Source organism: Dipodomys ordii, unplaced genomic scaffold, assembly GCF_000151885.1.
Source record: "Dipodomys ordii isolate 6190 unplaced genomic scaffold, Dord_2.0 Scaffold72, whole genome shotgun sequence".
In the NCBI taxonomy this organism is placed as follows: Eukaryota; Metazoa; Chordata; class Mammalia; order Rodentia; family Heteromyidae; genus Dipodomys; species Dipodomys ordii.
In genome coordinates, this window is record NW_012267288.1 from 8538634 (window position 1) to 8565035 (window position 26402).

A 26402-nucleotide genomic window follows, 5' to 3' on the forward strand; every position below is an offset into this window, starting at 1 on the left:
GAATTTAACCAAAAGCACATTGGGGAAAAAAAAGAAAACTTTGTCAAATGTCTAAATAGCTGTTAAAGCACAAGGTTTTTGAGTTTCAGCAGTAGTAGAGTATGAACTTGGCTTTGCACTTGTAAGGCAAGCCCTCTACACCTGATCTGCCTTCAGCCCCAAAGCATAAACATGACAAGACTAAAAATGATGCTCACTGAAAGCTGTTGAACTGTTGGAATGGGAAAATTGAGAATAAGAAAGGCAGTAGGGGGCCAATCTGATTAAAATGCTGTTATCATGTGTAATACCACAGCAAAACCCTCAATAATTAGCATACCTAGAATACAAGTGACAGAAATGTAAAACAGGTCCTGTGATGGAATGGTACTACCAGGGAAGGACAAATAGAAAGGATAAAGGAGGACAAATATGGCCAAATACTTTATTCATTTGTGGAAAAATGTTACAATGAAGCTTCTTGAAACTGGTTTGGGAAAGGATGGAAGGAGTGACAGGCTTCAAGTGGATCAAGGTTCACTGTATGTACATGTCAAAATGAATCATCTTGTTTGTAACTAATTGATGCTGATAAAAATAAACAAGGGGGAAAGAAAACCGAAGGTTGTATCTCCTAGAAAAAGGTAGGAAAAGGACTGAACATTATTCCTTGAAGATTTGCAATATTATTAAACTGTTCATGTCATTTCAATAAAAGCTTCACTCTGAAAAGTAGGTATGCTTATATATGTATATACATATATATATTTATAATTTTTTTTGGTCAGTCGTGGGGCTTGAACTCTGGGCCTGTCACCTGCGATCGACCATTTGAGCCACAGCACCACTAATGCTTATATAGTTCTAAAATATACTGTTTGCAACTTGTTTCCCGTGGCTCTAGGCTTCTCAAAAATGAAGTGACAGTATCAACAAATTCAAGCTCCAGACACCCATGCCTCACCGCCCGCTAGATTGGAGGAGTGGGTCTAGGTAACTAAGGACTCCATGAGCCAAGTAATGCTGTCATACAGCAGGGGCATGAGACCTTCCAGTGGTTGAGGCAGTGGGAGAAGAAGACACTAGCTGGGAACCAACCCTTTGAAGTAATTTGGGTACTTCTCTATAATTTCATACTTCCCATCCCTCGTTGTTTTCTACAGCAAGAAAACCAAAGGCACATGTCTATGGATTCCAAACCAGACCTGCTATACAATAAAACTACAGTACAGTAATACATATTAATGCATTTTCAACTAAAATGCAGGAGTGACCAAGCAACAAGTCTTAATGTTAGTAACTTGAGTTCCAATTGTATGGTTTTTTTTTTCATTTTAGTATCTCATTTTCATCTATTTTAATGCTTCTACATATACAAATAAAACTTTGTCTCCTGACTGCTCCTACCTGGTTCCAGTCATTCTGAACTCTGTCCCTTAAAGCCATAATATTTTCTTCTGTTAGAAAAGCAGCAGTTTTTAGTATAAAAAAAATCTTTATTTCAAAGTGAAAAGCACAAGGTATCATATGGCAGATGTTGAAGTGAGTGCTCTTGCTTGTAAGGTGAAGGTCAGCAAGCTTTCCTGGCATTGGCTAATTCACCAGGAAGTCCAAACAGCTGGACTGAACGGCCTTTAAGTACAGCTGTAAAGTCTAATGGCATACTTCCTTTCGCTGATCCAGTGACAAAAGTTAAACAGTTACATTCCATTTAAAATTTAAAATACAGTAACTTTTCCCAAGGAACAGCTCAAGAAAAATTTTAATCCAGAACTCTCATTTAAGATATTAAAACCCTTGTATGTACGTATGATGGGGTTGGTATTTTTAATCACCACAAAGTAAAAGAAATTATACCTTGGCTAATGATTTTTGTGATCATGACATCAAGTGAAATACCATCCGTTTGCTCTCTACATAAATAGAATATGAACAGTACAAACATTTTACTCATGTTTACTGATTTACAAAGAATATCCAATAATCAGAACTCATCATTTTAATACTGTACATTAAATTAATTTAATCCACCCTTACTAAAAAATTATCTAAGCTGACCCCAAGATAAAAAGTCTCTAAAGCTTATATACATTAGAAATAGCAAAAATAATAATAAAGAAATTAGAAAATATTCATCAAATGCTGAAAATCTAGAAGAATTCTCCAACGTCTGCTCTCTTATCTCGACATTTGCTTCGAGCTTTTGTTCGAGCTTTGAAAGCTGCAGAGTTATATAAATGCTGAAATGAAGAAAAAAAATATGTGGATCAGTAAGATTTAAGATTATCTTCTATACCAGGGGGAAAAAAGGTAAAATCACAAAGGAATAAATTAGAACCGACAAATATTTTAAATGTTTATAAACCACGACAGCAGCACATGAAGAATAAGGGTAGAAATTATCATAGTTAATAACTTCTCCATATTTGTTTTTTGTCAATCATGGGGAACTTGAACTTTGGGCCTGGGCTCTGTCCCTCAGCTCTTCAGCTCAAGGCGAGCATTCTACCACTTAAATCAGTGTCACTTCCAGTTTTCTGGTGGTTAATTGGAGATTAAGAGTCTCATGGACTTTCCTGCCTGAAATGGCTTTGAACCACAATCCTCAGAGCTCAGCCTCCTGCGTAGCTGGGATTACAGATGTGAGCCACTGGCTTCTCTAGCCAGTTTAATCCGCAGAGGATGAGCATGTACTTGAGAATGAGTATTTACACACACACACACACACACTTTAACAAATTCGAACAACAACAAAAGTAATAGCGACAATCTGATCAAGGAAAACACAAACTATTACTAATGTGAAAAGTCCTACTCAGCTGTCAATATGAGAGGTACCATTTTAATAAACTAAAAAAATTTCAACAGTGAAATTCAAAGCTGTCGACTTATCTCCTCTCAATCTTTTGTAATTAGGTGTTATGTACTTTTAATTGTTGAGATATTGAGGAGGGTGACGGGCGGTGTGTGCGTGCTTCATTGCTCTATTCAATTAAACACTCTAGTTTTAATTTACTACTAAATCCTCCTTTATCCTATGGTTTTCACATAGGGTTTCGTAATGTTCTAGTGATAGAAAATGTAAAATCCAAGTGTTACCGTTAAAATGCTTTCATTTTTCAACTAAAAAGAGTAACTTGGAAAATAATCACAAAATACAAATCTAGTCATGACTGACCCCATACAATTTTCTTGAAAAACTCAAAACTGTATGTAAAAATGCTTAATACCTATGAAGATTATGTCAAGCCATCAATCATGTGACCATAACATCAATTCAACTATGATGGGCCAAAAAAATGTGGTACCTGCAGGTGGTACTTCACACTCACCAAGAAGGCTACAGACAACAGAATGAATTGAGTGTTACTGAGGACTGGAGAACTTAAACACAGCTTCTACAAATTTATGGCAGTACAGCAGCTTTCCTTGGTGGCTCCTCAAAAATTTCAAAATTCAGGAGTCTCAAGCATTGGTATATACATCCCCCTGGAAATAAACCTTCAAAGTCCGGAAGTAAATGTTCACAATGGACAAAAAAAATGAAAAAGTCAAATCAACTGATCAATGTATTATTTGGCCACAAAAAGGAACAGAGTTCTGACCTGTGCTGCACTGTACTTGGCAATATTATGCTAAATGAAAAAAGGCAGATACAAAAGTACAAATCTAACAGGGGTACAGGGAGATAAAAATTTTTGTTTTGAGGTAATGACTATACTTTGGAACTAGATGACTTCATCCTATGACTGTAGTAAGTCCAGCAGAATTGTGTACTTTAAATAATACATTATGTGGGGGGAGGATGGGATGGGAAGGGGAAACAAAAGAGGAGACTACAATGCTTGATAAGAAATGTACTCATTATCTTGTCCATGTAATTGTAACCCCTCTGTACAGTATTTTACAATAAAAAAATAAATAATACATTATATAAAACCTCCCTTCCAAAAAAAAAAAAAAAGTGGTTGAGTGCTGGTGGCTCAGGCCTGCTATCCCAGCTACTAGGGAGCTTAAGATCTAATGAGTACTATTTAAAGCCAGCCTGGGCAGGAAAGTCTGTTCCAAAAAGTCAGAAGTAAAGCTGTGGCTGAAGTAGCAGAATGAAAGCCTTGAGCAAAAAAGCTCAGGGACAGTGCCCAGGCCCCAAGTTCAACCCCCAAGACCTGCACCAGATACATAATATATCCTCCGTATCTATATATCTATATGTTAAGATCTCTGAAATATAAGATGATATTCATCACTAATAGTACTAACTGAACAGTCTTGTATGTAAAATGAATGTGACACTAAGCAGATTGTTTACTATGAAAGAAATATGTGAATACATTTTTAAATAAAAACTAATGTATTAAGGTAGCAAAACTATGAATAAAAAGATTTTATTGCTATTTACAGTACATCTGATCCAAAAAATGATGTATCAAAAAAAGCAATACTAGGGATAAAACTGAAGACCTTGCACATTCTAGGCAAGTGGTCTACCACTTGATCTACACCAGCCCTTTACTCTTTGTGTTTTGTTTCTGTGTTTTTGTTCTAAGCTGGGTTCCAACTCCTTTCCTCCCCCGTTCTAACACACACACACACAGCACACTGGCTGAGCCCTTTAAGCTGTTAGGACAGCTGTTCTATACCACACACATCAGGAAAACAAAAACTATGTTTCAATAGGCACAACTAGGTTATAGGAACTTAGCCAGAATATAAACTCAGACTCTTTAGTGTAGTAAAAATAAAGATAAAACTTTACCCTTTCAAATCGAGAGATCTTCATTGTTTTAAGCGCTGCGGCATCAAGCATCACGGGGGGTCCAAGTTCAAATACGTTGCGAAGGAATTCATTTGACTTATGTGAAAGAAAAAGGCAGTGAGGTTCAGGATTAAATATCACAGCTCTATTTCACGAATGCATCTAATTAACATAGATACTTATAGACTATGTAAACATGAACTTAGGTCATTTATTTTTGTTCAGGACACAAGCAAACTATTTTCCAATGCCTTGAATCCAAGAAAGCTATGTGAGGCTATTTGCTTTTGGTTTTGATAATGTTCAAGCAGACTTAAAATGAAAAGCAAAGTTTCAGATTTATTCATTTTTACTTTAAAAAATAATGTGATTTTCAAATATATGGAAGCATTCTAAATATTCAATTAACTTCAAAAGTTAACTAAGTGAACTATATTTAAAATAGTTCCTTAATTTAAAAGCAAACACTTAAAAATATGTCACTTACCTGCAAGTGGTACTGCATCCCAGATCCAAGAACCTCCTTAAAGGTGTCATAAGTGTGTTTTTTGACCCAGCAATCAATATACATGCGCTCGGGACCAAATTTAACAGTTTCTGTTGGAAAATCCCGTTCCTAGCCAATGGAAGAGCAAAATTATCATAGGCAATAAAATGACTCTAAGATTGAATAAATACAATTTCTATAATGAACAGTATTTTAAACTGAACCTTCCATATTGGAGATATGGACAGACTGAGAATTATTATTCATCTAATTGCATAGACAAGCCACAATTACATTTAAATAACAATTACAAACAAAACCACATTATTGTGAACATTTAAAATTTTTAGAAGCACTCAAGAAACTTGGGGAAAGGAAATGTCAGGTGTTTGTAGTAGACTAGGATGTAAACAAGAGAAAACTGCAAGTTGGAAAGACAAAATTGCCTGAATGCTGATGGTAGGAAGCAGGACAGAGAATAAGATAAGCAAGGTAACAACAAGGAAAAGTGATGAACAAATGGCGTGGGGGGAAAAGAGGGAGGATTTTAAGAAATCTCAGCAATGAGAGGCAGCACCTGGATGGAACAATTATGCCAGAAGAATATTTCTAAGGTCTAACTACGGAAATTTAGTCCCAAAGAAACCAAAGTGAGTCACTGGAAAAATGCAGAAAATTCCCAGGGGATGCCACCCAGAATAGTAGAACTTGATAAAATTGGTTGCTTAAGTAGCATCTAATACCAACACACACAAAAAGTTAGGATACACCCTTCTACTTAGTCACTCCCCATTGCAATCTACTACAATCTGGCTTTTCTCCCATCACTGAAGTACCTCCTGTGGAGGTGATCACTGACCTAACTGACAGATCTAACTGACCTTCACTCACTCTCTTACCTGACTTTCAGCATTTGGCACTGCTGAGGGCATAGGAGAGTGAAGTAAAAATTTAGCTTTGCTAATAACTATTCTTCATCCCTTTATTCCCTATTTTTCCTCAAAAAGGAGACAATTCTGCTGCATGAGGGTTATGATAGAACTTAGAAAACTGATGACAAAGATCCCATTATGTTAACTGCTTGAGGATTTAACATGTACATGTACTTCAATAAAGGTTTTGGACAGAGAAATGGTGTGGTAACCACTACCAACTGAAGATACACATTTCTTTACATCCGTGTAGCAGCTTCACTTAAGAGTAACCAGGGAAGCAGGGTCCTCAGTGACAGCTATGTTCCACTGAAAAAGGGGCAAGAACATCTATCAAGGATCTGAGGAGGAACCATTCTTTGGCAGAGACACTGAAGCAGAGGCTAAAGGAGCACAATGAAAGGGTAAAGAGGTACTTGAATCCCAAGACAAAGAGAAGAGGGTGCTTGAGGCCAAGAAAAGAGACCAGGATAGCACAGCCTCACAGTGCTGATGGACAATGGGATTTCTCATCTGTCTTCTCCAAGGTCATCAGCACTGAGTGCTGTGGCTGGCCTGGAACTTGTGGACAGACAAGCTGTCACTTCTACATACCAACAACGACAACTTCTAGAATTGAAATACCCTCCCCTTACCCAAGTGCTGTAATTCCTTAAACCAGATACCTTCCAGCATCACATAGTGATCTACTTTTAAGTAGCCTTGCTCTAAGGTTTGCGCTTTTTTTTTTTTTTTTTTGGTTTTTAGCTTCTATCATTTCTAGCAAGCTCATTAAAGATTTTGTGTAAAAGTAATGTTGGAGAAACTAAAAAGGCAAAAAAATGTATCACATTCACTAAAAACATGTACTAACATGTACAGATGACGCAGAATTGCTTGAATGTCAAGTTCAAAGTAAAATACATAACTATCACCATGTATGTCATTTTTATTTACTTTTTTCTTTAAAAAAAATTTGCAGTAGTGAGAATAGTACTCAAGACCTGCCACTGAGCTAATAATCTCTAGTTCTATATTTCTGATAACCTAATAAAGTGTCCTTCATATTATGTTGGCATTAAACTTCCCTCTGTTTTATGTTAAAATAAGGGAAAAAAACCTTACTTATGTTGTTTTGAAACTATGCTCTCATATTAAAATGAGAAAATTGTTTTATTGAGGTAAAATTGACTGAAGGTAAAATTCAATCAACAAAATGATCCAACTATCAAGTTCAGCCTGAAAAACAACTCAATTTCAAAATGAGTAGCTATTACAGCAGTTAAGAGGCCTACCTCCACAGCCCTCAGGACATCTCTAAAAACAGATCGCTGCTTTCTCTTGTCCACTTTGGCCCGGTGCTTATTTCCATCTGTAGCCAGAGCTCTGAGCATCTGGGTCAAAGAGTCCATGTCTTCATAAAAAAAGTCCTGGTCAAGAAAAGCAATTTTATTTCACTAGTAGTTTTTATGTTACATCATCTCCTGCAGTTACCCAGTCCCAAACAACTCAGTCCCTGAAATCCAATTCTCTTATCCCAAAGGTACAAGCTATCAGTTAGTTACACTTCTTAAAGCATACAATTTCTTCACTGGTTCATGTCAAATAGTTTCCTTGTTGATGTGTTAATATAGTTAAGAAATCTCTTCATTTGGGGCAGTTTTTGTTGTTGTTACCTAACTCTTTCACAATCACATTAAAACCAAAAAACATGACTCAGACTTATTTAACCAAAACTAAAGTAGGTATTTCTTACTCAGAGGTCAGAGGATAAGCAATCTCTAAGTTTTAGTGGTTCAGATTTACTCAATATTTTTTGTGTGTTTCATAAACAGTTCTTATTCTGGACATTTCTCCAACTGTACATGTTAATGTCTCGTCTCAAGAGTTTAAGTGATTTCTCTGTCTACAGCAGAAAAGTTAGAATACTAGTAGAAAATAAGCTTGATATTAAAGTGATACTCTTTGCTTTTAAATTCACAACTGTGTCTTAATGTTCCCATTCAACTATGTCCACATTAAAGAATGTTCACTACAAGGTACAACATAATTAACTAAAACAGAACAAAGTTATGCTGATCACTGTATTTAGAGCCCAATACATGTGACTGCAGTGTAAGATGACAAAAGTTTACTTATTAAGTTATTTCAAAAGCTAGCAATATTTCACTCATTTTACTGGTTATTTGGTTCTTTTAAATTATTACTTTTTTTTTGAGAGGCATATAAAAAGATACATGATTTTCAAATCTAAACAAAATAAAGTTTAAGATAACTCTACATGTTATTTTTGTTTTTAAACAGAGCCTTAAGCTTGCCTAGACCAGGGTATTACCACTTGAACCACACACTACTCCTACAGCTAATTTTTAAAAATTTTTATTATCTTTAGGTAGTTGTACAAAGGAGCTGCCATTTAACAATATATTTTGAGTATGTCTTGACCAGTGTTCACCTCAACATTCTCACCCAGCCTTCCCCTACCCACCCCTTTCCCTCACTTGTCTTAATTTTTTTTTTTTTTTTGGTCAGTTGTGGGGCCTGAACTCTGGGCCTGGGCACTATCCCTGAGCTCTTCAAGTTCAAAGGCTAGTGCCACAGTACCATTTCCAGCTTTTTCTGCTTATGTGTGCTGAGGAATCGAACCTAGGGCCTCATGCATACAAGGCAAGCACTGTACCACTGAGCCACCTTCCCAGCCTCCTTGTGTTTTATTTTGTTGAACTTTGCCTTTCTAAGGAATTTCACTATACGAGTTCTCCTTATTTTTCAAATAGTTATTTCACTTTTTGCCTGGGCTATGCTCTCTACATAGCTGAGATGACAGATATATGGAAACACATCCACTTTCCTTAAACCAAGATCCCTCCATCTCAGCCTCATAAATATTACCCCAAGACTGAGCCACCCCCCACTACATTATCTCAATTGGGTTTAAGAACTTTTACTAGTGATTCTTAACTGGCTAATGATCTTTCCTCCCCAGACACATCTGACTATGTTTAAAGGCATCTTTGGTTTTCACAACTGGGAGGGAGGGATGTTAGTGCCATCCAGTATGCAGAGGCCTCCACCCACAAAACTTCATCAGTGCTGAGATGAGAAAACCCACTATGATCTTAGCAATGGAAGAAGCCTACAACTTATAACTATGAAACACTGGGTTCAATAAAGTACTAATGTTTAGAAAAAACAGTGTCTATTGTAGGAGAAATGGGCATATTGAAACAGAAACAAAGAGAATGTAACATATAAACAGTTCATGAATATGACCCAAAAGACTATTTGAGTATGGCATAACTATGTAATAAAACTATTTGTATGGGAGAAAAGAGAATCCCACAGATAAAACAAGAATCTTAACTCTTATCAACATGAAAATAGCAGTCATTATTATACAACAAGGGCAAAAGTTCTAGATTAAATAAGACAATATGTACAAATTGCCCAATAAATTCTGAAGCATGCATTCTAAGTTTAAAGGAATTTATAGGGAACTAAAGGTCTACGCAAACTCCACCTACACAAGACAGTTTAATGTCATATATAAAACATGGGTTTTCCATCTAAATTTGAACTGCAAGCTTGGACATAATTACATTAGAAACCTGTGTTTCACATGAAATGGAAATAGATAATACTATCCATATCTCACAGGTGTAATATAATGATTAAGTAAAATATTACAAGTAAAACAGAGCTCATGAACATCAACTAATAACGATGGCTAAGATATACCTGTTTAGTCTAACACAGTATAAATATGATAAACAGGTCAGATGAAGATATATAATTATTTCATACCAAAATAGCAACTATCGTAAGTTGATTTCAAAAGTTAAGTAGTACAGATTTGTTGAATGAAATCCCTTTGTATAACTAATTAAATTTAAAAAATTTTAAAGTAGAAATTTTTAAAGTAGAATTGAGATGAGACAAAACTACAAAAAACCTCCAGAAAGGTTAGGCAGACAAGGAAAATACTTAAGGTCACAAAATGTCATTCCTAAAACTAGTATTTCTAATAGACGGGATTGTAAGTACAATGATATAAACTGGATCTTGGATTGCCAATCCTAAATTCAATAAATAAAAATCATGGCCTGAAGTTTCAGTTTACTGATAGAACACCTGCCTACCACGCACTAGATCCTGGGTTTAATCCCCAGCACTACATAAAAAGAAAGGAAGGAGGTAGAGAGAGGGAAAAACAATACAAAAAAACAACACAAATCCCTCTAATCAAATACAAAAATTTATTTCTTTAAATTCCTGCTGCCAGGCACTAGTGGCTCACACTTATAATCCTAGCTTCTCGGGAGGCTGAGATATGAGAATAAGATTCAAAGGCAGAATGGGCAGGAAAGTCTATGAGACTTTCATTTTCAATAAACTACTCAGAAAAAGTTGGAAGTGGCACTGTGGCTCAAGTGGTATTAATACTAGCCTTGAGAAAAAAAACGTCAGGGACAGTGCCCAGGACCTAAGTTTAAGCGCCAGGACTGGTGTACACACACACACGCATGCACAAAATCTTTGCTAATCAAAAGCTAACCACTTTGCCAAGGTATCAAGGTATGGAGACATTTTTCACAGGTAGGTTACAAAGAAAGAAGACAGGAAACAAGAAGAATGTTGAGCTGCTTCTTCTGAAATACAATATCTAAGGTGTATCTAATTAAGTAATGGAATGTTAGTCTTTGGGTCCCCTTTTTTCCCAGCAGTATTCGCCTTTCAGTTAGGCAAAGATAAAATAGGAAGAACTGAGGAATAGTACATACACTGATGCATGATTTAGATCAGCACACTGCATGTCCCCATGATGAATAATTCTTCCCATCTAATAGCCTCTCATATTCTCATATTTTAAGTTACCCCAGAGTTCGTCAAAGGCCACTAGGAGACTCCAGTTAGAAGAGATAGAAGCCAAGATTGTCTCAGACATATACTAACCCTTACAAGTAAGGGAAACCATGGCTTACTTCATTTAATATGATTTTTTTCCAAGTCCTTTCATTTCCTTAAAATGGTGGGGTGTCATTCTTTCAGACTGAAGCATAAAATTCCATTTTGTGTGTGTGTGTGTGTGTATGTATGTGTGTGTATATACACACACCACATTTAGTATACGCCTAGGACAATCTTAGCAGATGAGCAGAATAGCTCAATAGCTACGTACATATGACCATATAGGATGATGCTAAGCAAAATGAACTCCAACACATGGACACAAAGGTTTTTTTTCTTTGTTGCTGTTGTTTTTAATGTACTACATGATCTTTGTGGTTATCCCGTTGTTGATTTTGGTATCCTAGGTGTGGTATATATGTTTATATGAATTAGGGAAGGAAAGGGGAACAAAAAAATGGTGAGACGAAGGACAAATGGGGAACCACAACAGTGACACTCACAAGACACTATATTGGAAATGATCTGTACAACTTGGGAGTGGGGGAGAGAGAGGGAAAGAGGGAGAAAAATGAGGGAGGGGGTAACAAGTTAGACAAGAAATGTAAACCCTACCTTACTTATATAACTCTGTGTATCACCTTGACAAATTAAAAAAAAAAAAAAAGAAAGAAAGAAGGGAAAGAAGCCAATATTCAATCCAATAAACACTTATGGTAAATGCTACCACTTACACTGTATTACATGTATTCTCACTTCTAAGAGTTAACACCATTTTCTCCATTTTAAAGACAAGGACATTGAGGCACACTGCTCCGTATCATCTAAAAGTAAGGTGAAGTGCAACATGAACCTAGGCAGCCATTCTTACCTACTTTTATGGCAAACAGCTTAAGTTAAGAAAGCTCTTACAAAGGAGTAAAAATTCTTCACTTCAATTTTAAATCAATAGTTATTTAGACTTGGGCTGGGAAGGTGGCTCAGTGGTAGAGTGCTTGCCTTGCATGTTCAAGGCCCTGGGTTCGATTCCTCAGCACCACATAAACAAAAAGAAAAAAGCCGGAAGTAGCGCTGTGGCTCAAGTGGTAGAGCGCTAGCCTTGAGCTGAAGAGCTGAGGGACAGCGCCCAGGCCCAGAGTTCAGGCCCCACGACCGGACCCCCTCCCAAAAAAAGTTATTTAGACTTAACAAACTTATTCTTTAAACTTTAAACCTGAAACTCAGCACATCAGCTCAGCTCCTTCAGAATGTTTTAGTAAATTCCCCAGGCAGATTTCATCCCACTGTTAAATAATTATATGAACAAAATAATTAGCAAAACATTCTGAGTAATTTAATGCCTCTCATTTGTTACTATAACTATTTTAAATCTTCCTATGTATTTCATCAATCAAGTACTTGGTTTATGTTTTATTTTCACTTCTGAGAAATTAACCCAAGGCCTGATATATATCCTAGACAAGGCGGTATTTTACCTCTGAATAAGCCATAAACCCTGCAAAGGGGTTGGGGAGATTTTTTTGTTTTGATGGTAATTTTATTGTTATTCTTAAGGAGCTGTACAGAGAGGTGACTATTTCACAAATTAGGTAATGAGTACAATTCATTCTAGACAATGTCACCCCTTTCGCTTTCTCGGTTTCCCCCTCCCATCCCCGCCTACAAGTTGCCTTGGTTTAACTTTTCAACACCCTGTCATTACATCACTATTGCACACATCTAAAAAGCTTATTTACTCATGCGCAACCCAACTCATATTTTCCTTGGCAAAGATTTAAATCATATTATTCATATTTAAATGAGTCTCTTGGCTACATATTACATCAGAGAATAAAATATGTTACCCACCTATATTTATAATTTTTACAATTTACAAATTTTAAACAAATTCAGGGCTGGGAAGATGGCTCAGTGGTAGAGTGCTTGCCTTGCATGCCTGAGGCCCTGGGTTCAATTCCTCAGCACCACATAAGAAAAAAAGAAAAAAGCCGGAGGTGGCGCTGTGGCTCAAGTGGTAGAGCGCTAGCCTTGAGTTGAAGAGCTGAGGGACAGCGCCCAGGCCGAGTTCAGGCCCCACTACGGGACCCAAAAAAAAAAATTTTTTTAAACGAATTCAATATGTGTATCTTACATTAAATTATTTACTTTTATGATATAGTTCAAAATAAGAAAGAAAAAAATTGCTATTTCCAGCCAGCATAATTTAAAAAACTGTGACATCTGGTTTCTGTGCCTTGGGATTAAGGCTCATTAACTATAAAATAAATTGATTACTAAGGCTGAATCCAATTTCTTACGTAAGGAAAATCATTCTTAAGCTAAAAAGTTCAAGACCAGCAACCCTGCGCCCCCCCCCCACCAAAAAAATTGATACCCACGTAAACTATAAAACCTTCGCATTTTTAAGATGCATGCCTAGAATGGAATGAAAAAGACTAATGATAAACAACTCTGAACAATATATTGATTTGAAACCTACTACATAACTCCTTTAATTGTGGACAAATAAACAATATGCAAAATAATCAAACATCCTACTCTGCCTGAGACAGAGGGTCCCTGGAATGCAGGACTTTCAATATCAAACAAATTGTGACAGCTGACCAAATTATCACAAACTCAAATACATTCAAGAGCCAAACTTTAATAAAAACCATCTGTGGGGTGAACTGTAGATAGAATTGCAAAGTACATGCACACTTTAAAAGCCAATGTTAAATGACAGTGATTGAACTCATTCCAAAATTATGCTAACTCACTATTTCATCCATTTACTATAAACCCCACACTACTGTAAGGTGTTAGGAATCTTAGAAATCCAAGCAGTTCTATAGAATAGGTCATACATATGGTATAGAATATCATCCCTAAAATTCAGTTCTATAGGGAACAAAAGTATAATGAACTACTACAATCAATTGCTCCACCAACTCCTATTGATTTCACAATTTCAAAAGTACAATTGTCAACAGTCAAGACGCAGGTCAACCCATCACCCTCCAAACTTATTACCCAGTTTCTAATTGTGACAGTCAGTGCACTAATGGTCTTAGGGTACAAGCCTCTTCTCTTAGAAACTTACACTCTCCATTCCTCTGGCCAGTTCAAACAACAGTGCCAAAGATTCACCTGCAGCTATCCTCATGTTTACATCATCACAGGAAAGGAGGCTTGGAAGTTTATGGAAATGCCTGGAAAAGAATTAGCCATTACTATGTGTATGCAAATCAATTATGCCAACTAAAATGATGTTTTTATGAAATATCAAACTATAAATACATACGTCTCCAGCTTTTTCTTCACTTCATTGATTGGGCAGATGGTCAGTAATAATGTCCATGCAAGAAGGGAGCTGATATGAAGAACTGTGTTAGGTGTGCTGCAAGTGATATTAGTGTCTTTCTCTTTGAGATAGGACTTAGAAAAGATATTTTCCAAACATTCCAGAGTTGAATAAAGCTCCTAGTGGACAAAAGTGTGAAGTAAGATAGCCATCTTAAATTAAAAATAATTTTACATAACTGATTCAAGATTTTCAACTTACAGTAATGTCATCTGTGGCAATAAAACAGCAAACACCAAAGCAAGTTGCACACTGAAAAAAAAAAAAGAAAATAAACTGACATAAATACAAACATTTTCACCTACTTTACTGTCCTAGGGTTTAAGCATAGTATAGGAAAGGGGGAAGAGAAAGAGTACTAAGCCAAGAGTCAAAGAAAGTACATTTCAGCTGCAATTTTACTATCTAACTCAAAACTCTTGTAAGAGAGTGAGCTTGCTGGTTCTTTATTAATTCATAAAACTAGGGGTATAGTGTGTGCATATGTTATAATTTCTAAATCTATTCTAGCTCTATTTTCTACTAAATTACTTTCCTTACTCTACCCTGAACAAAGCATTTCAAGGGGGAACTACATTATTATTGTTTCTTTTCAGTATACTTTACAGGTGACTCCAACTTCGTTTAAACTCCAACTTTAACACACTCCAACTTTATAAAGATGGAGATAAAGCTTGGGTATCTGTGATAAGGAAATTTAATCTCTCAGTTAAAAATGCTTAAAACTACTAAGATTGTTACTATTTTTTAAACTTTTAAATGATTGTATTTGTTGATTTTAATGAATTTTCTTAAATGAGTATTTAATGAATATTTCTTAAAGCATCCTTCAAGCCAGGTGCACGTGGTTCACATCAGCAAGCCTAGCTAAGATGAAGAAGGCAGGTTTTGGACAACCTGAGTAGAAAAAAAGTCCTTGAGATTCTTATCTCTAATTAACCAGAAGAAAAATCTCAAAGTGGAGCTGTGGTACAAGTAGTAGAGTACAGCCTTGAGCAAAAAGCTAAGGGACAGTACAACACCAGTACAAGCCCCAAGAACAGCACTAAAAAAAAAAAAAAATGCAAAAAGCAAACATAGAGCAGAAATCCAAGCATCAGAGAAGATACATTATTTCACAGCCAGAGGTTCTACTTCTTTTCAAATTCAACTTTTCTAAGGATTTATACAGAACATACAAAAAAAAATTTTTTTTTTGGATTTATTATTTTTTTTTGGGTCCAGTCGTGGGGCCTGAACTCTGGGCCTGGGTGCTGACCCTCAGCTCTTCAGCTCAAGGCTAGCGCTCTACCACTTGAGCCACGGCGCTATTTCAGGCTTTTTTCTTTTTGCTTATATGGTGCTGAGGAATCGAACTTAGGGCCTCATGCATGCAAGGCAAGCGCTCTACCACTGAGCCACCTTCCCAGCCCACAAAAAAAAATTTAAACATAAATTACAAAATTAAACACAAATTAAACTTAAATTATAAGAATTAAAAAAATGACCACACAATAAACGTTAGTATCTAAACCACTTGAATTAAGTCATGTTTAGCATCCATATATGATGGTTAATTTTAAAGAAATTTGCACTCTAGGACAGCCTTTGGAATATGAGAACATTTAAGGACACAAATGTCACATTTAAGATTTTTTTCACTAAAATTATAAAGATAAATGGAATATACTTTTTATGCCTTAGTACAATACCTCGATAGATGTATAAATGTCAGCTGTTACACTTACAGTTTGCCTAGCCTGAACACTAGCTGTCCCATCACAAATGATTTTCTTTAGGACTGGTCCAAGAGTTTTTAAAATCTCTTCACTTTCAATTCCCGGGCCCAGCTGAATACAAAGCACAGATGCTAAGGCAGCAGCAGCTCGCTGTTCATCACTCTTCCCTAGAAAAGTAGCCGAGATATAGCCATATATTATTTTCATGAGACTTATTAAGACAGTAATCCACAACACATTTTCAATTACCCAACAGTATCAATCATTTATGAAATTCTAGTATGTTCCACATTTTGACATATGGTAGAAGGACTCTACCTCAAATTTTAGATTTACACTTAACTTGCCAAACAATCTGTAAAATACTCCCCTAAGAGAGTAACGTAATTATTTAAACAAAATAAATATTTCACGTCAATTGTTGCCTTCCAATTCCTTATGGTACTCGTGAACACTGCTTGAGTAGCCCCTGAAATAATCTAAGCACAGAAGTACATGGCCCATGAGGCAATCCTTCAAGGTTTCCCTTCTAACATTTTTTAAATGAATGAGATTTGATTAGACACAAGAGAATCTTTGTAATTAATATGCACTTAAGAGTTGAAGCAAACTGAATTTATACTTAAAAATATATAAAATACACAGACTAGAAGGAAATTTTAAGAGACTTAAAATTACCATTATGGAAGATGGTTTCAATGTAAAATTCCTTTTTTTAAAAGCCACTGCACTATGTCAACCAAGTTGGCTGTGCCATTAACAATAACACTAAAATGTTACATAAGCTTAGAGACATCCCACTTCTCCTAAGCCTTTCCTCATTCTCTAAGTTGATCAAAGGTTTTATTCACGACACAACTTGCACTGAGACAAAATAAGAAAAGACAGTTCTATTTAAAGAACACACATGCTTCACTTATTTTTGGTTAGAAGTATTTTGTTAAATGGACAGTAATTAGTTCTATAATATCATAACTTAGAAAAGTAAATTAGCAGGTAAAAAAGTTCTTAATTTTGGTCATTCCTTAAACTAAGATGTCTACTAACACTAAATCTTGAAAGTCTCTCTTTAAATGTTGTATCATCTGAATCTGCCTGGTAAGGTGGCTCATGTCTACAATACATTAGGAACACCACAGTTGGAGGCCAGACTGGGCAAAAATATAAATTCCTATCACCCCAGCTCTGTAAGAGATGTTAATAGGACTGTCTTGATTTTAGCCAGCAAAGGCAAAAACTTGGGACCCCATTTGAATAATAACTAAAGAAAAAAAAGAAGGGTGAGACTAGGGTTTTTCACTCAGTGGTAGACTATCTGCACCAAGATCCGAAGTTCAAATCCCAGTACTATTTAAAAACAAAGAAAAAAAGAGCCAGGTTTCTGTGATTCACATCTATAATCTTAGCTTCTCAACAGACTTTGATCTGAGGATCAAGATTCAGAGCCAGCCCAGGCAAACAAATTCAAAGACTCTTATCTACATTTAACCAGCAGCAATAAGCCAGAAATGGAGGTTTGGGAGAATACCAGCCATGAGCAAAATCCAAAGGATAGCACAAGGCCCTGGGTTCAAGCTCTAATAACCTAATACTGGCACACACAGAAAAAGAAAAAGGAAAAAACAGAACCAAAACCAGAACCAGAAAAACAAAAAACCTATGACCCTAACATTAAGATTTGCAAAGAACTCTTATTATAAAGTTCTAGAATTATAATATTCCAAGAGAAATTCTGAAAATGATGTAATCTACTGGCATATTTGATGCTGTAAAAGTGCAAAGGCAAATGAGTTAAGATGATGATGGTGCTTTTCCAAGTTTAGAAAATGAAAGAGAGCATCATCTGCATCATCATACTTTCTGTTGCACTCTTGACACTTCTAGGCCTTTCTGATACAACCAGAAGATAGCAATCACCTCTTCTGCTATACAAAGAATGAAATTGTACCCAGTCCTTTCTAGCTTCAATCTTAGAATGTGAACAAAAAGTTTCTGACCAATCTCATCCTGCATTAATGCATATTCCTTTACTACCACAGAATGAGCTAGTATTCTGGTGTCATTAACAAATGTTACTGCCGAAGACAACCAATTCCTTGTTAGTTCTGTCCCAGTGACTTACAAATAAGGGCGTTACCTTTTTTCAGACAGCGTTCAATGCTATCAGTCAAAGTCATTCTTCTTTCCAGAATAAATTCATAAAGCATTTTTGAAGCCAATGCATTTTTAATTCCTTCAAGAGCTGCCTGCCTTGTTTTCGCACTATTTAAAACAAAATATAAAAGAAAAATCCATTTGGGAATCTATTATCAATGACTTCAAACGCAGAGCATATGGTTATATATAGACCTTTTTAATCTAATTATGACAAACACTTTTGAGCAATACAATTTTAATCTACAACTTACCTCAATACTAAAAAGAAGTATACCACAACATTTTCCTATTATGAGTTCGGGGGATTTTTGCTTATTTTTGAAACTAGGTCTCACTATGTACCCCAGGCTGGCCTAGAACTCACGGTCCCTTGCCTCTTGTTATTACAGGGACCTAATAACAGCCGCCAACATGCCAAGCTAACTTATTACTCTGATAACTTTCAAGTGACCACACAGCTCTGTGGTTCTCACAGTAATCACAGCCACTTAAATGATGGAGATGAAGAGGCCAACTAAGGTAAAGGGCCAGGTCAGGTAAAAAGTTGATGAGGTTCCATTTCAAATAATATGGTAAGATGGGTACAGTGGAGCATACCCGTAGTACCAGCTACACAAGGAAGTACAGAGAAGAGGATCTTAGTCCAGGCCATCCAGAGGCATTGTTTTGTCATGTGGTCTATCACATCTCAGCACCTTGAGTATTGGGATTACAGATATATGCCCACAGCACCCACTTAAATTTGCTTTTGTTGCTTCTTTTAAACAAAACAAAACAACAACAACAAAACAAATACTAGGAAAAGTTGTATATCAGATCTGTAATCCTAGCTCTGCAGGAGGCTGAGATCTGGGGATTACAGTTAAAATTGAGCCTGGGCAGCAAAGTTGTGAGACTCTCATCACCAATTAACTACCAAAAAGCCAGAAATGGAGCTACAGTTCCAGTGGTAGAGTACTAACCTTGCACAAAAGCACAGGGACAACCCAGATGCTCCTCAGTAGATGAATGGATCAAGAAAATGTGGTATATATACACAATGGAATTCTATGCCTCCATCCGAAAGAATGACATTGCCTCATTTGTTAGGAAATGGAAGGACTTGGAAAAAACTCTATTAAGTGAAGTAAGCCAGGCCCAAAGAAACATAGGTCCCATGGTTTCCCTTATTTGCAATAACTAGTAGATGTGTGAGACAAGCAGAAATGGTCAGATAAGTTGATGTTAGGCAAAATGAACCCCAAGTAAGGACTCAAATGGTTTTTATTTTCTTGCTCTTGTTTCTAACATATTTTAAGATATTTCTTTGTTGCTTTGTATGTCCCTCTCCCATGGCATAACCCGTTTTCACTGTATTTGATGTTGGTATAATTTGGGGAGGAGGTGGTGGACCCATTGCAACAATGAGATGTACAAGACATTAAGTCGAAAAACGAACTTTACAACTTTGGCGGGGGGGGGGGGGGGGGGGGGGGGGGGGGGGGGGGGGAGTTGAACAAGGGGGGACAGGGGGAGGGGAAATAGGAAGGGGAAACAAAGGAGGAAGCAACAATTACCTTGCCCATGTAATTGTAACCCCTCTGTACAGTATTTTCACAATAAAAAAAAATTCAAATATTAAAAAAAAAAAGCACAGGGACAGCGCCTAGGCCCTGAGTTCAAGCCCAGAACTGGTTTAAAAAAAACAACAAACATACATTATGAAAATCTCAAATTCATGTTTGCCTCTTATGGGCTTTATGTTTCCATTCATCTATCCATTTTCTATGAAGAAATTCATTTTATTCTCAAAATTTTCATGTTCATAACAAAGTTAGTAAACAGCAGCTTACAGCAATGTTTAGCTGTCATTTCCAGTTGAAGAAGATTTTTAATTCAAAAAATTTCCTTTCTGGAAGTGGCACTGTGGCTGAAGTGGTAAAGCGCTCACCTTGAGCTGAAGAGCTAAGGGGACAGCGCCCAGGCCCAGAGTTCAAGCCCCACAACCAACAACAACAAAAATTTCCTTTTACTATTACCAAATATAGTTATATATGTGCTGTTAACACTTTAGCAGTGACTTCTAAAGCCATCTAAATCCAATGACACACAGCTATCTACATTAAAAGGTCCAAGGAGCAAGCAACATGAAATCATCCAAAGTAAATAAATCAAGCTCTAAAAGAAGAATGATATAGCAGACTACTATACACATTATATAATAAAGTAACTGATTAGAGGCAACTACATGACAAAGTTCTTAGTATGCCTACCTTTTATCCAGGGTTAAGTCGATTAATCCCTTCAACTTGTACTCTAAATCTTCTTGAGTTCCTTCCTCATCAAGGACTTCTGGCCCTACAAACAATATAGTTTAGGTAAGAAAAAGATAGATGAGGGAAATAATAGTATACTTTAGCTTTAAAAATTTCTCCACCTACAACATCTTTTTATCTAAAGTTGTCAATTGAAAACTCATACCATCTTCAGCAAAACTGGAAGGATCACTGTAACCACTGCAATGGCTCATTGTTTCAATTGATGCATCTTCATCACTAAAAGGTTGAACATTTCGATGCTGGCCACCTAGTAAGTAAGACAGAGAGGTCAATGATTTTCTTTTTCCTGCATCCTCCATTTCTTTTCCTTTGTAATACTGGGAATTATACCCATAGCCTTGTGCATAGTAGGCAAGCCCTCTGCCACTTCAGCTATGTCTCCAAAAACTTGTCTTTGTATTTTGTTTTTAAGCAGAGTCTTGTTTTTACTTTGCCCCCTAATTGGCCTATCCTTCTGTGCCACCTCCAAGTGGGTGGGATTACAGGTATGCACCACCAAACCTATCTCACATGAACAAGTTTTTTTTTTTTTTTTTTTGTCGGTCGTAGGGCTTGAACTCTGGGCCTGGGCGTTGTCCCTCAGCTCTTCAACTCAAGGCGAGCGCTCTACCACTTGAGCTACAGCGCCACTTTGACATGAACAAGTATTTAAGTTGAGAAATGAGTATGAAAAAATTGTTTCAGGGCTGGGAAGGTGGCTCAGTGGTAGAGTGCTTGCCTTGCATGCTTGAGGCCCTGGGTTCGCTTCCTTAGCACCACATAAGCAGAAAAAAAAAAAAGCCAGAAGTGGCGCCGTGGCTCAATTGGTAGAGTGCTAGCCTTGAGCTGAAGAGCTGAGGGTCAGCACCCAGGCCCAGAGTTCAGGCCCCACAACCGGATCCAAAAAAAAATAAAATTACTTCAAAACTATTTCAAATCATGAACAAAATGAAAATAGATATATCCAAATGTTAAGAATAGTGTTATTTTTAATCCCTTTAAAAATAGTCTATCCTCGTTAATTCACAGAATAAATGAGTAACTTAGGAATTTCAAGTAATAAAAAAATTTACTGAGTTATGAATTACATTGAGCACTGAGTTAAAATGCCCCAAAAGTAACCTTGAGTCAAATGGTTACCTCTGAACCCAATTTTCCTGTATGGGTAAAATCAAAGATAGTATCAAGTATCATTAGTTCCCTACATTCAAGGTCAGATTACTTACTATCTTCAGTTTATTTTTTAAATCCTCTAAGCTTAAGCTTGTTAACAGTTGACTTATTTTTCTCTAGAGTGTCCTTTTTAAAATCCAAACAGAGAAGTTGGCAAATGTCAAGTTCAATCAATACAGCAAGTGGCCTTCAAATTTGTTTTCTTGGTGCCAAAAGAACTTCCAATAGTAGTATGTAATGAAACCAAGGTTCCCAAACTTCTTAACCACAGTAATCAAGATAGAAATAAAGATCTATCACATCAGATTCTATGTCCAGATCTGTCTTTTGTCTTCAAGACAAAAGAAGTTACAGGTTCAGTTGAGTGCCAAGTGAATAATCTTGCTTACTTACAAGTCAATTTAATTTTTAACTGTTTCATAGTTAGTCTGTTTTCTAAGATTGTTCCTCTTAGCTCCCTTCTCTGAACTAATCAGCTTTAACTTCTTGCTAAGATTTAAGGAAAAAGGGTTTACAAAAAATAAAAAGAAATTAACTTACATGAATGCCTGCTAAGTTAAATTCCCCTTGTGACCCTAAATATTGATACTGTAAGTCCTTATTTCTGTAGACCTATTATGAAAATTGTTTTTTTCTCTTTTAAAATGCTTTCTTCAAATTACACCAAAGGTTATGCCAGGGAGATGCATACCTGTATTAACAAAGTCAATTTTTTAGCTTCTTAAGTCTCTAATAACTTTAAAAATACTTTAAATGAACAACTAATGAAAATTATAAAAGTTGGGTAATCTTGTTACAGCAGGGACTTCTAAATCCTAATTGTTCCAGCTATCATTAAAAATTTAAAATACCACTGTGTGTGTGTGTTTGTTTTGGGGGGGGATACAGTATTGGATTTAAACTCAAGACTTTGTGCTTGTTAGGAAGGTAGTACTCTACCAGCTGGCACACTTCCAGCCCTTTTTGCCTGGTTAATTTTCCCAACAGGGTCACTCTTTTTGCCAGGACCATTAGACCTCAATCCTCCTCAACTTAGCTAGAATTATTGTAGACCACCATACTCCACTGGTAGTGCTTAGTAAGTACAAGTTTGTGCCAATTTTCCAGCCCTTCCTCAAAATATTATCCAGTCACTTTTTCATTGACCAAGCAAAACATTCACATGTAACCAGGTCTCATGTAACACAAATGCTAATCTTATCCCATTCCTTTCTGCAGTTTCACTTGAAGAGGCAGTTAACAAGGCTTCATATTGGAAATATGTTCACAGCACTGAGTTTTTGCTTACCCTATACTTTTTTTAAAAAATTAGAACCAGTTGTACAATGTACCTGGATCAGACTTACTACTCCCTGGCACCAGGGGCTCACGCCTGTAAGTCTAGCTACTCAGAAGCTGAGATCTGAGGATTGCAGTTCAAAGCCAGCCTGGGCAGGAAAGGTCATGAGACTCTTCTCTCCAATAAATCACTCAGAAAACCAAAAATGGCGCTGTGGCTCAAGTGGTAGAGTACTAGCCTTGAGCTGAAGAACTGAAGGACAGCACTCAGGCCCAGAGTTCAAGCCAAAAAAATAAATAAATAACTGTGTAAACCAACATTATAAACCAGGAACACTTTCCATTTGTCAAAGTTAAAAATCTCTAAATATGTGTCCTGTACATGCTAAATTGAAGTGTACTATTTTTCCAACAAAAATAGTAAAAAGGTAGCAGTAAAGAGGTTGATCATAGGTTACAAATGAGCCTGAAGCCAAAGATGAGAAGCAATCCTTAGGCCTATACTGTAAAAATTGCATAAGAGAATAAAGAGGTCTGCTAGGAACTTGCAGAAGTGAAGAGGTGTGTGGTCCAGAGACGCTGTTAACACTAGCACCACTGCTTCTCCAGTATTTCAATTTCATCGACCTAAAAGCATCAATTTTATGTAAATGTAGTACATACATAAAATTAGTTAAGGTTCTTCTAAACAGAATCAATTGTTTGTTTTAGAAACCAAAAAGCTGCAACACAAATGTGTTGCAGTATCTTCAACCAGAGCAACTAGATGCCATAAACTATTATATGTTGATAAACATTTTTTTTTTTTGGTCGGTTGTGGGGCTTGAACTCTGGGCCTGGGGACTGTCCCTCAGCTCTTGAGCTCAAGGCTAGTGCTAGATCACTTGAGTCAGGGCTCCACTTCCAGTTTTCTGGTGGTTTATTGGAGATATTTGAACCGCAATCCTCAGATATCAGTCTTCTGAGTAGCTAGGATTTCAGGCTTCAGGCACCGGCGCCGCGACCGGCTAGGAAGCAATTAATTTTATAAAACCCAGAGAGGAGTCAATAAAAGAGCGATCAAAAAAAGGAAAATTCACATTTATTCATTTCCGTCAGCGATTAATGTTTAATACATGATAGCAACTTTCCAGGCTGCTCTAAATTCTGTAAGAAAGCTTTTAAATGCTAGCTTCCAATACTGATAGAAGATAACACGTCAAGATTAATACATTTGCTTTTCCGATGGAAAAAAAAAGGGGGGGCAGGATCATAGTGTGCAAACTATGTCCACAAATACCTACTGGTTAATATTAGCTTAGTGAGATAACACCTTAACATTTTCCAGTATTCAACCCCATCATCTTAACAAACCTATTTATTTAAGTGACCGGTACAGTTTAATAATACTAGAGTTTACTGTGTAGTCTCGCAGACAGGGCTTTCTGGTGGGAATCCTTTCTTCTCAGCTATACATTATCAAGTAGAGGGCCGTACGTTCCGCTGAGCATCTACCCATTCGGGAAAAGCTTTTACTTGGCAGTGAGGACACATACCCTCTGAACTTTCAACCAATTGCAACCTGAGCTCTACACCACCTCGGCCAACGCGGGGATCCCTGCGGGGAACCTTCAGAAAGCAGCACAAAGGAGAACGAGGTTCGGCCTCCGGGAACAAGAAGTGGCCCAGGATGGCGCCAAAGGAATTGGGGGGAGGGAGGAGAGGGAGTTCGGGATGCCAATCAGCGGCTGGAGCCCAGCTTAGGGCGGGGCGGCGGCTCCAGCCTCGGACGCCTCCGCCCGATCAGGTGGCCACGCGCCCGGAGAGCTTCAAGCCTCGGGACGGACGCCACGCGCGCGCGCGCCTCTGCGTCACGCCGGCCCCAGGGCCCGGGCCGCGTGACCCCAGCGCCCGGCCAGCCCCGCGGGACGTTCGGCACGCCCCACAGCTCCACGTCGGAGCCAGGGTGGCGGGCGGCCGGGGAAGGCACGTCGCCACTCGGGCTCGGCCCCACCCTGTGTCCGGGACTGCCGGGGACAGCAGGCCTAAGGGGTTACCCCAACCACTACACACACACGCTCAGGCCCCGGCCCTGTTTCCCGCCCCCAAGGCCGGCGCCCAGAGTCCGGGTCGCACGCCAGCTCTTCAATCACGCGAGGCGCGGCGCCCGGGCACGCTGGGAATTGTAGTCCAGCCCCCGCCACGCACCTCGGAGACGCCAGCGTAAGGGAGGGAGGCGGCCGAACTACAACTCCCGCCGCACCCAGGGGCTGGAGTCTCGCCAGAACCGGCCGGCGACCGGGATGCCCGGCGCGGGGAAGATCCCTTACCTGCCGTCGTCGCCGCCGTCCCGGAGCCGCCACCGCCGCCGCCGCCACCACTGCGGTGGGGAGTGCTCCGCTTCTTATTCTTCGGCATCGTGGGACGCCCGGTGCCGCCTAAACGCCCAAGCTCAGCGAGGATCAGCCGATGGAGCTGCACTTTCTACTCGTGCGTCTGTGCGGCGGGCGGCTGAGAGGCGAGTGTTCGGCTATCGACAGAGGCGAGGCGCGGCGGGGGTGAGAGCGGGCGGTGGCGGCAGCAGAAATCCCCGTGAAGAGCTGCGAGCGGAAACGATACATGTTTCTCTCTAGCGCGGGAGCCAAGGCGGGGCGGGCGAGGCCACGACGCCTTAAATAGCCAGACGGCCTCCTGTCGTCACCATCTGTGGGCGGGACTCGAATGCTAGCTGGCCAATTCCCGCAGATCTCCCCACTCGCGTCCTCGGGGGCGGTGTCTGAACCCCGACTTCCAATCCCATGCCGCTTGTCTCCCGTCAGCGCCCCGGCGGTGAGGCTTATGTGGCCGCGCTGGATTTTGGGAAATGTAGGCTCGAGGGGAGGGGCTTCACCCGAAGCTCATTCCAGCCCCACCCACCGATCGGCTGACGGTCCAATTGCGTCCGTCGTCTCGACCACGCCCCTCTCCCTGCCCAGCTCCCCCCTCGCAGTTGACGGCGGTAGTCACCGCCTGGCAGTCTCCGCGCTGACCAAAGCCGAAGGCGTGTGCCAGATGACGCCAGCCGGCTTCCAACAGGGAGCTACGCAATCACCCGCCACGTCTTTAACCTTTCCCCGGTGCTTCCCGAAGGCCTCCCCGCCCATGCACACAACCGTACGCCCCCCCCTTTCCTTGGGAACTTTCCCCTGGTTTTTACTTGGTGAGTTCGTTCAGCAACCGATGACCGAGGTATCTAGAATTGGACCCGCCGTTCAGGACCTTGACCTGTCCACCCTCCGAAAGCGTGTTTAGGTTTGTTCTTGGCGGATCTCAGATCGTAGCCTAGAAATAACCTGTCCACTTAGGGTCATAAGTTTCCACCCCACCCCACCCCCAAAATGTGTCCTTGACTAATCTTCCTGCCAGTTCGAACTGCC

The 26402-nt window shown here is 38.7% G+C and overlaps 1 protein-coding gene across 1 annotated transcript; it reads right to left on the reverse strand.

Moving 5' to 3' along the window:
* Window positions 1–410: 410 nt before the first annotated feature.
* Ifrd1 (interferon-related developmental regulator 1) lies at window positions 411–25638 on the reverse strand. Its single transcript, XM_013024036.1, has 12 exons — window positions 25317–25638; window positions 20720–20824; window positions 20512–20596; window positions 18240–18364; window positions 16112–16269; window positions 14586–14636; window positions 14325–14503; window positions 14124–14232; window positions 7429–7563; window positions 5223–5351; window positions 4736–4831; window positions 411–2219 (listed from the first exon to the last, which is right to left on the reverse strand). The coding sequence occupies exons 1-12, from the start codon at window positions 25402–25404 to the stop codon at window positions 2130–2132; spliced, it is 1350 nt and encodes a 449-aa protein (XP_012879490.1). The 5' UTR covers window positions 25405–25638; the 3' UTR covers window positions 411–2129.
* Between the last annotated feature and the right edge of the window lie 764 nt (window positions 25639–26402).

Excerpts from the sequence above, each read along its gene's own strand:
- Ifrd1 (XM_013024036.1), bottom strand. The coding sequence starts at position 25,404 with ATGCCGAAGAATAAGAAGCGGAGCACTCCCCACCGCAGTGGTGGCGGC. Across the intron at positions 16,270-18,239 it reads TGAACGCTGTCTGAAAAAAG|GGAAGAGTGATGAACAGCGA; the intron begins GTAACGCCCTTA and ends CTACTTTTCTAG. Across the intron at positions 14,504-14,585 it reads TTGCCACAGATGACATTACT|GAGCTTTATTCAACTCTGGA; the intron begins GTAAGTTGAAAA and ends TTTGTCCACTAG.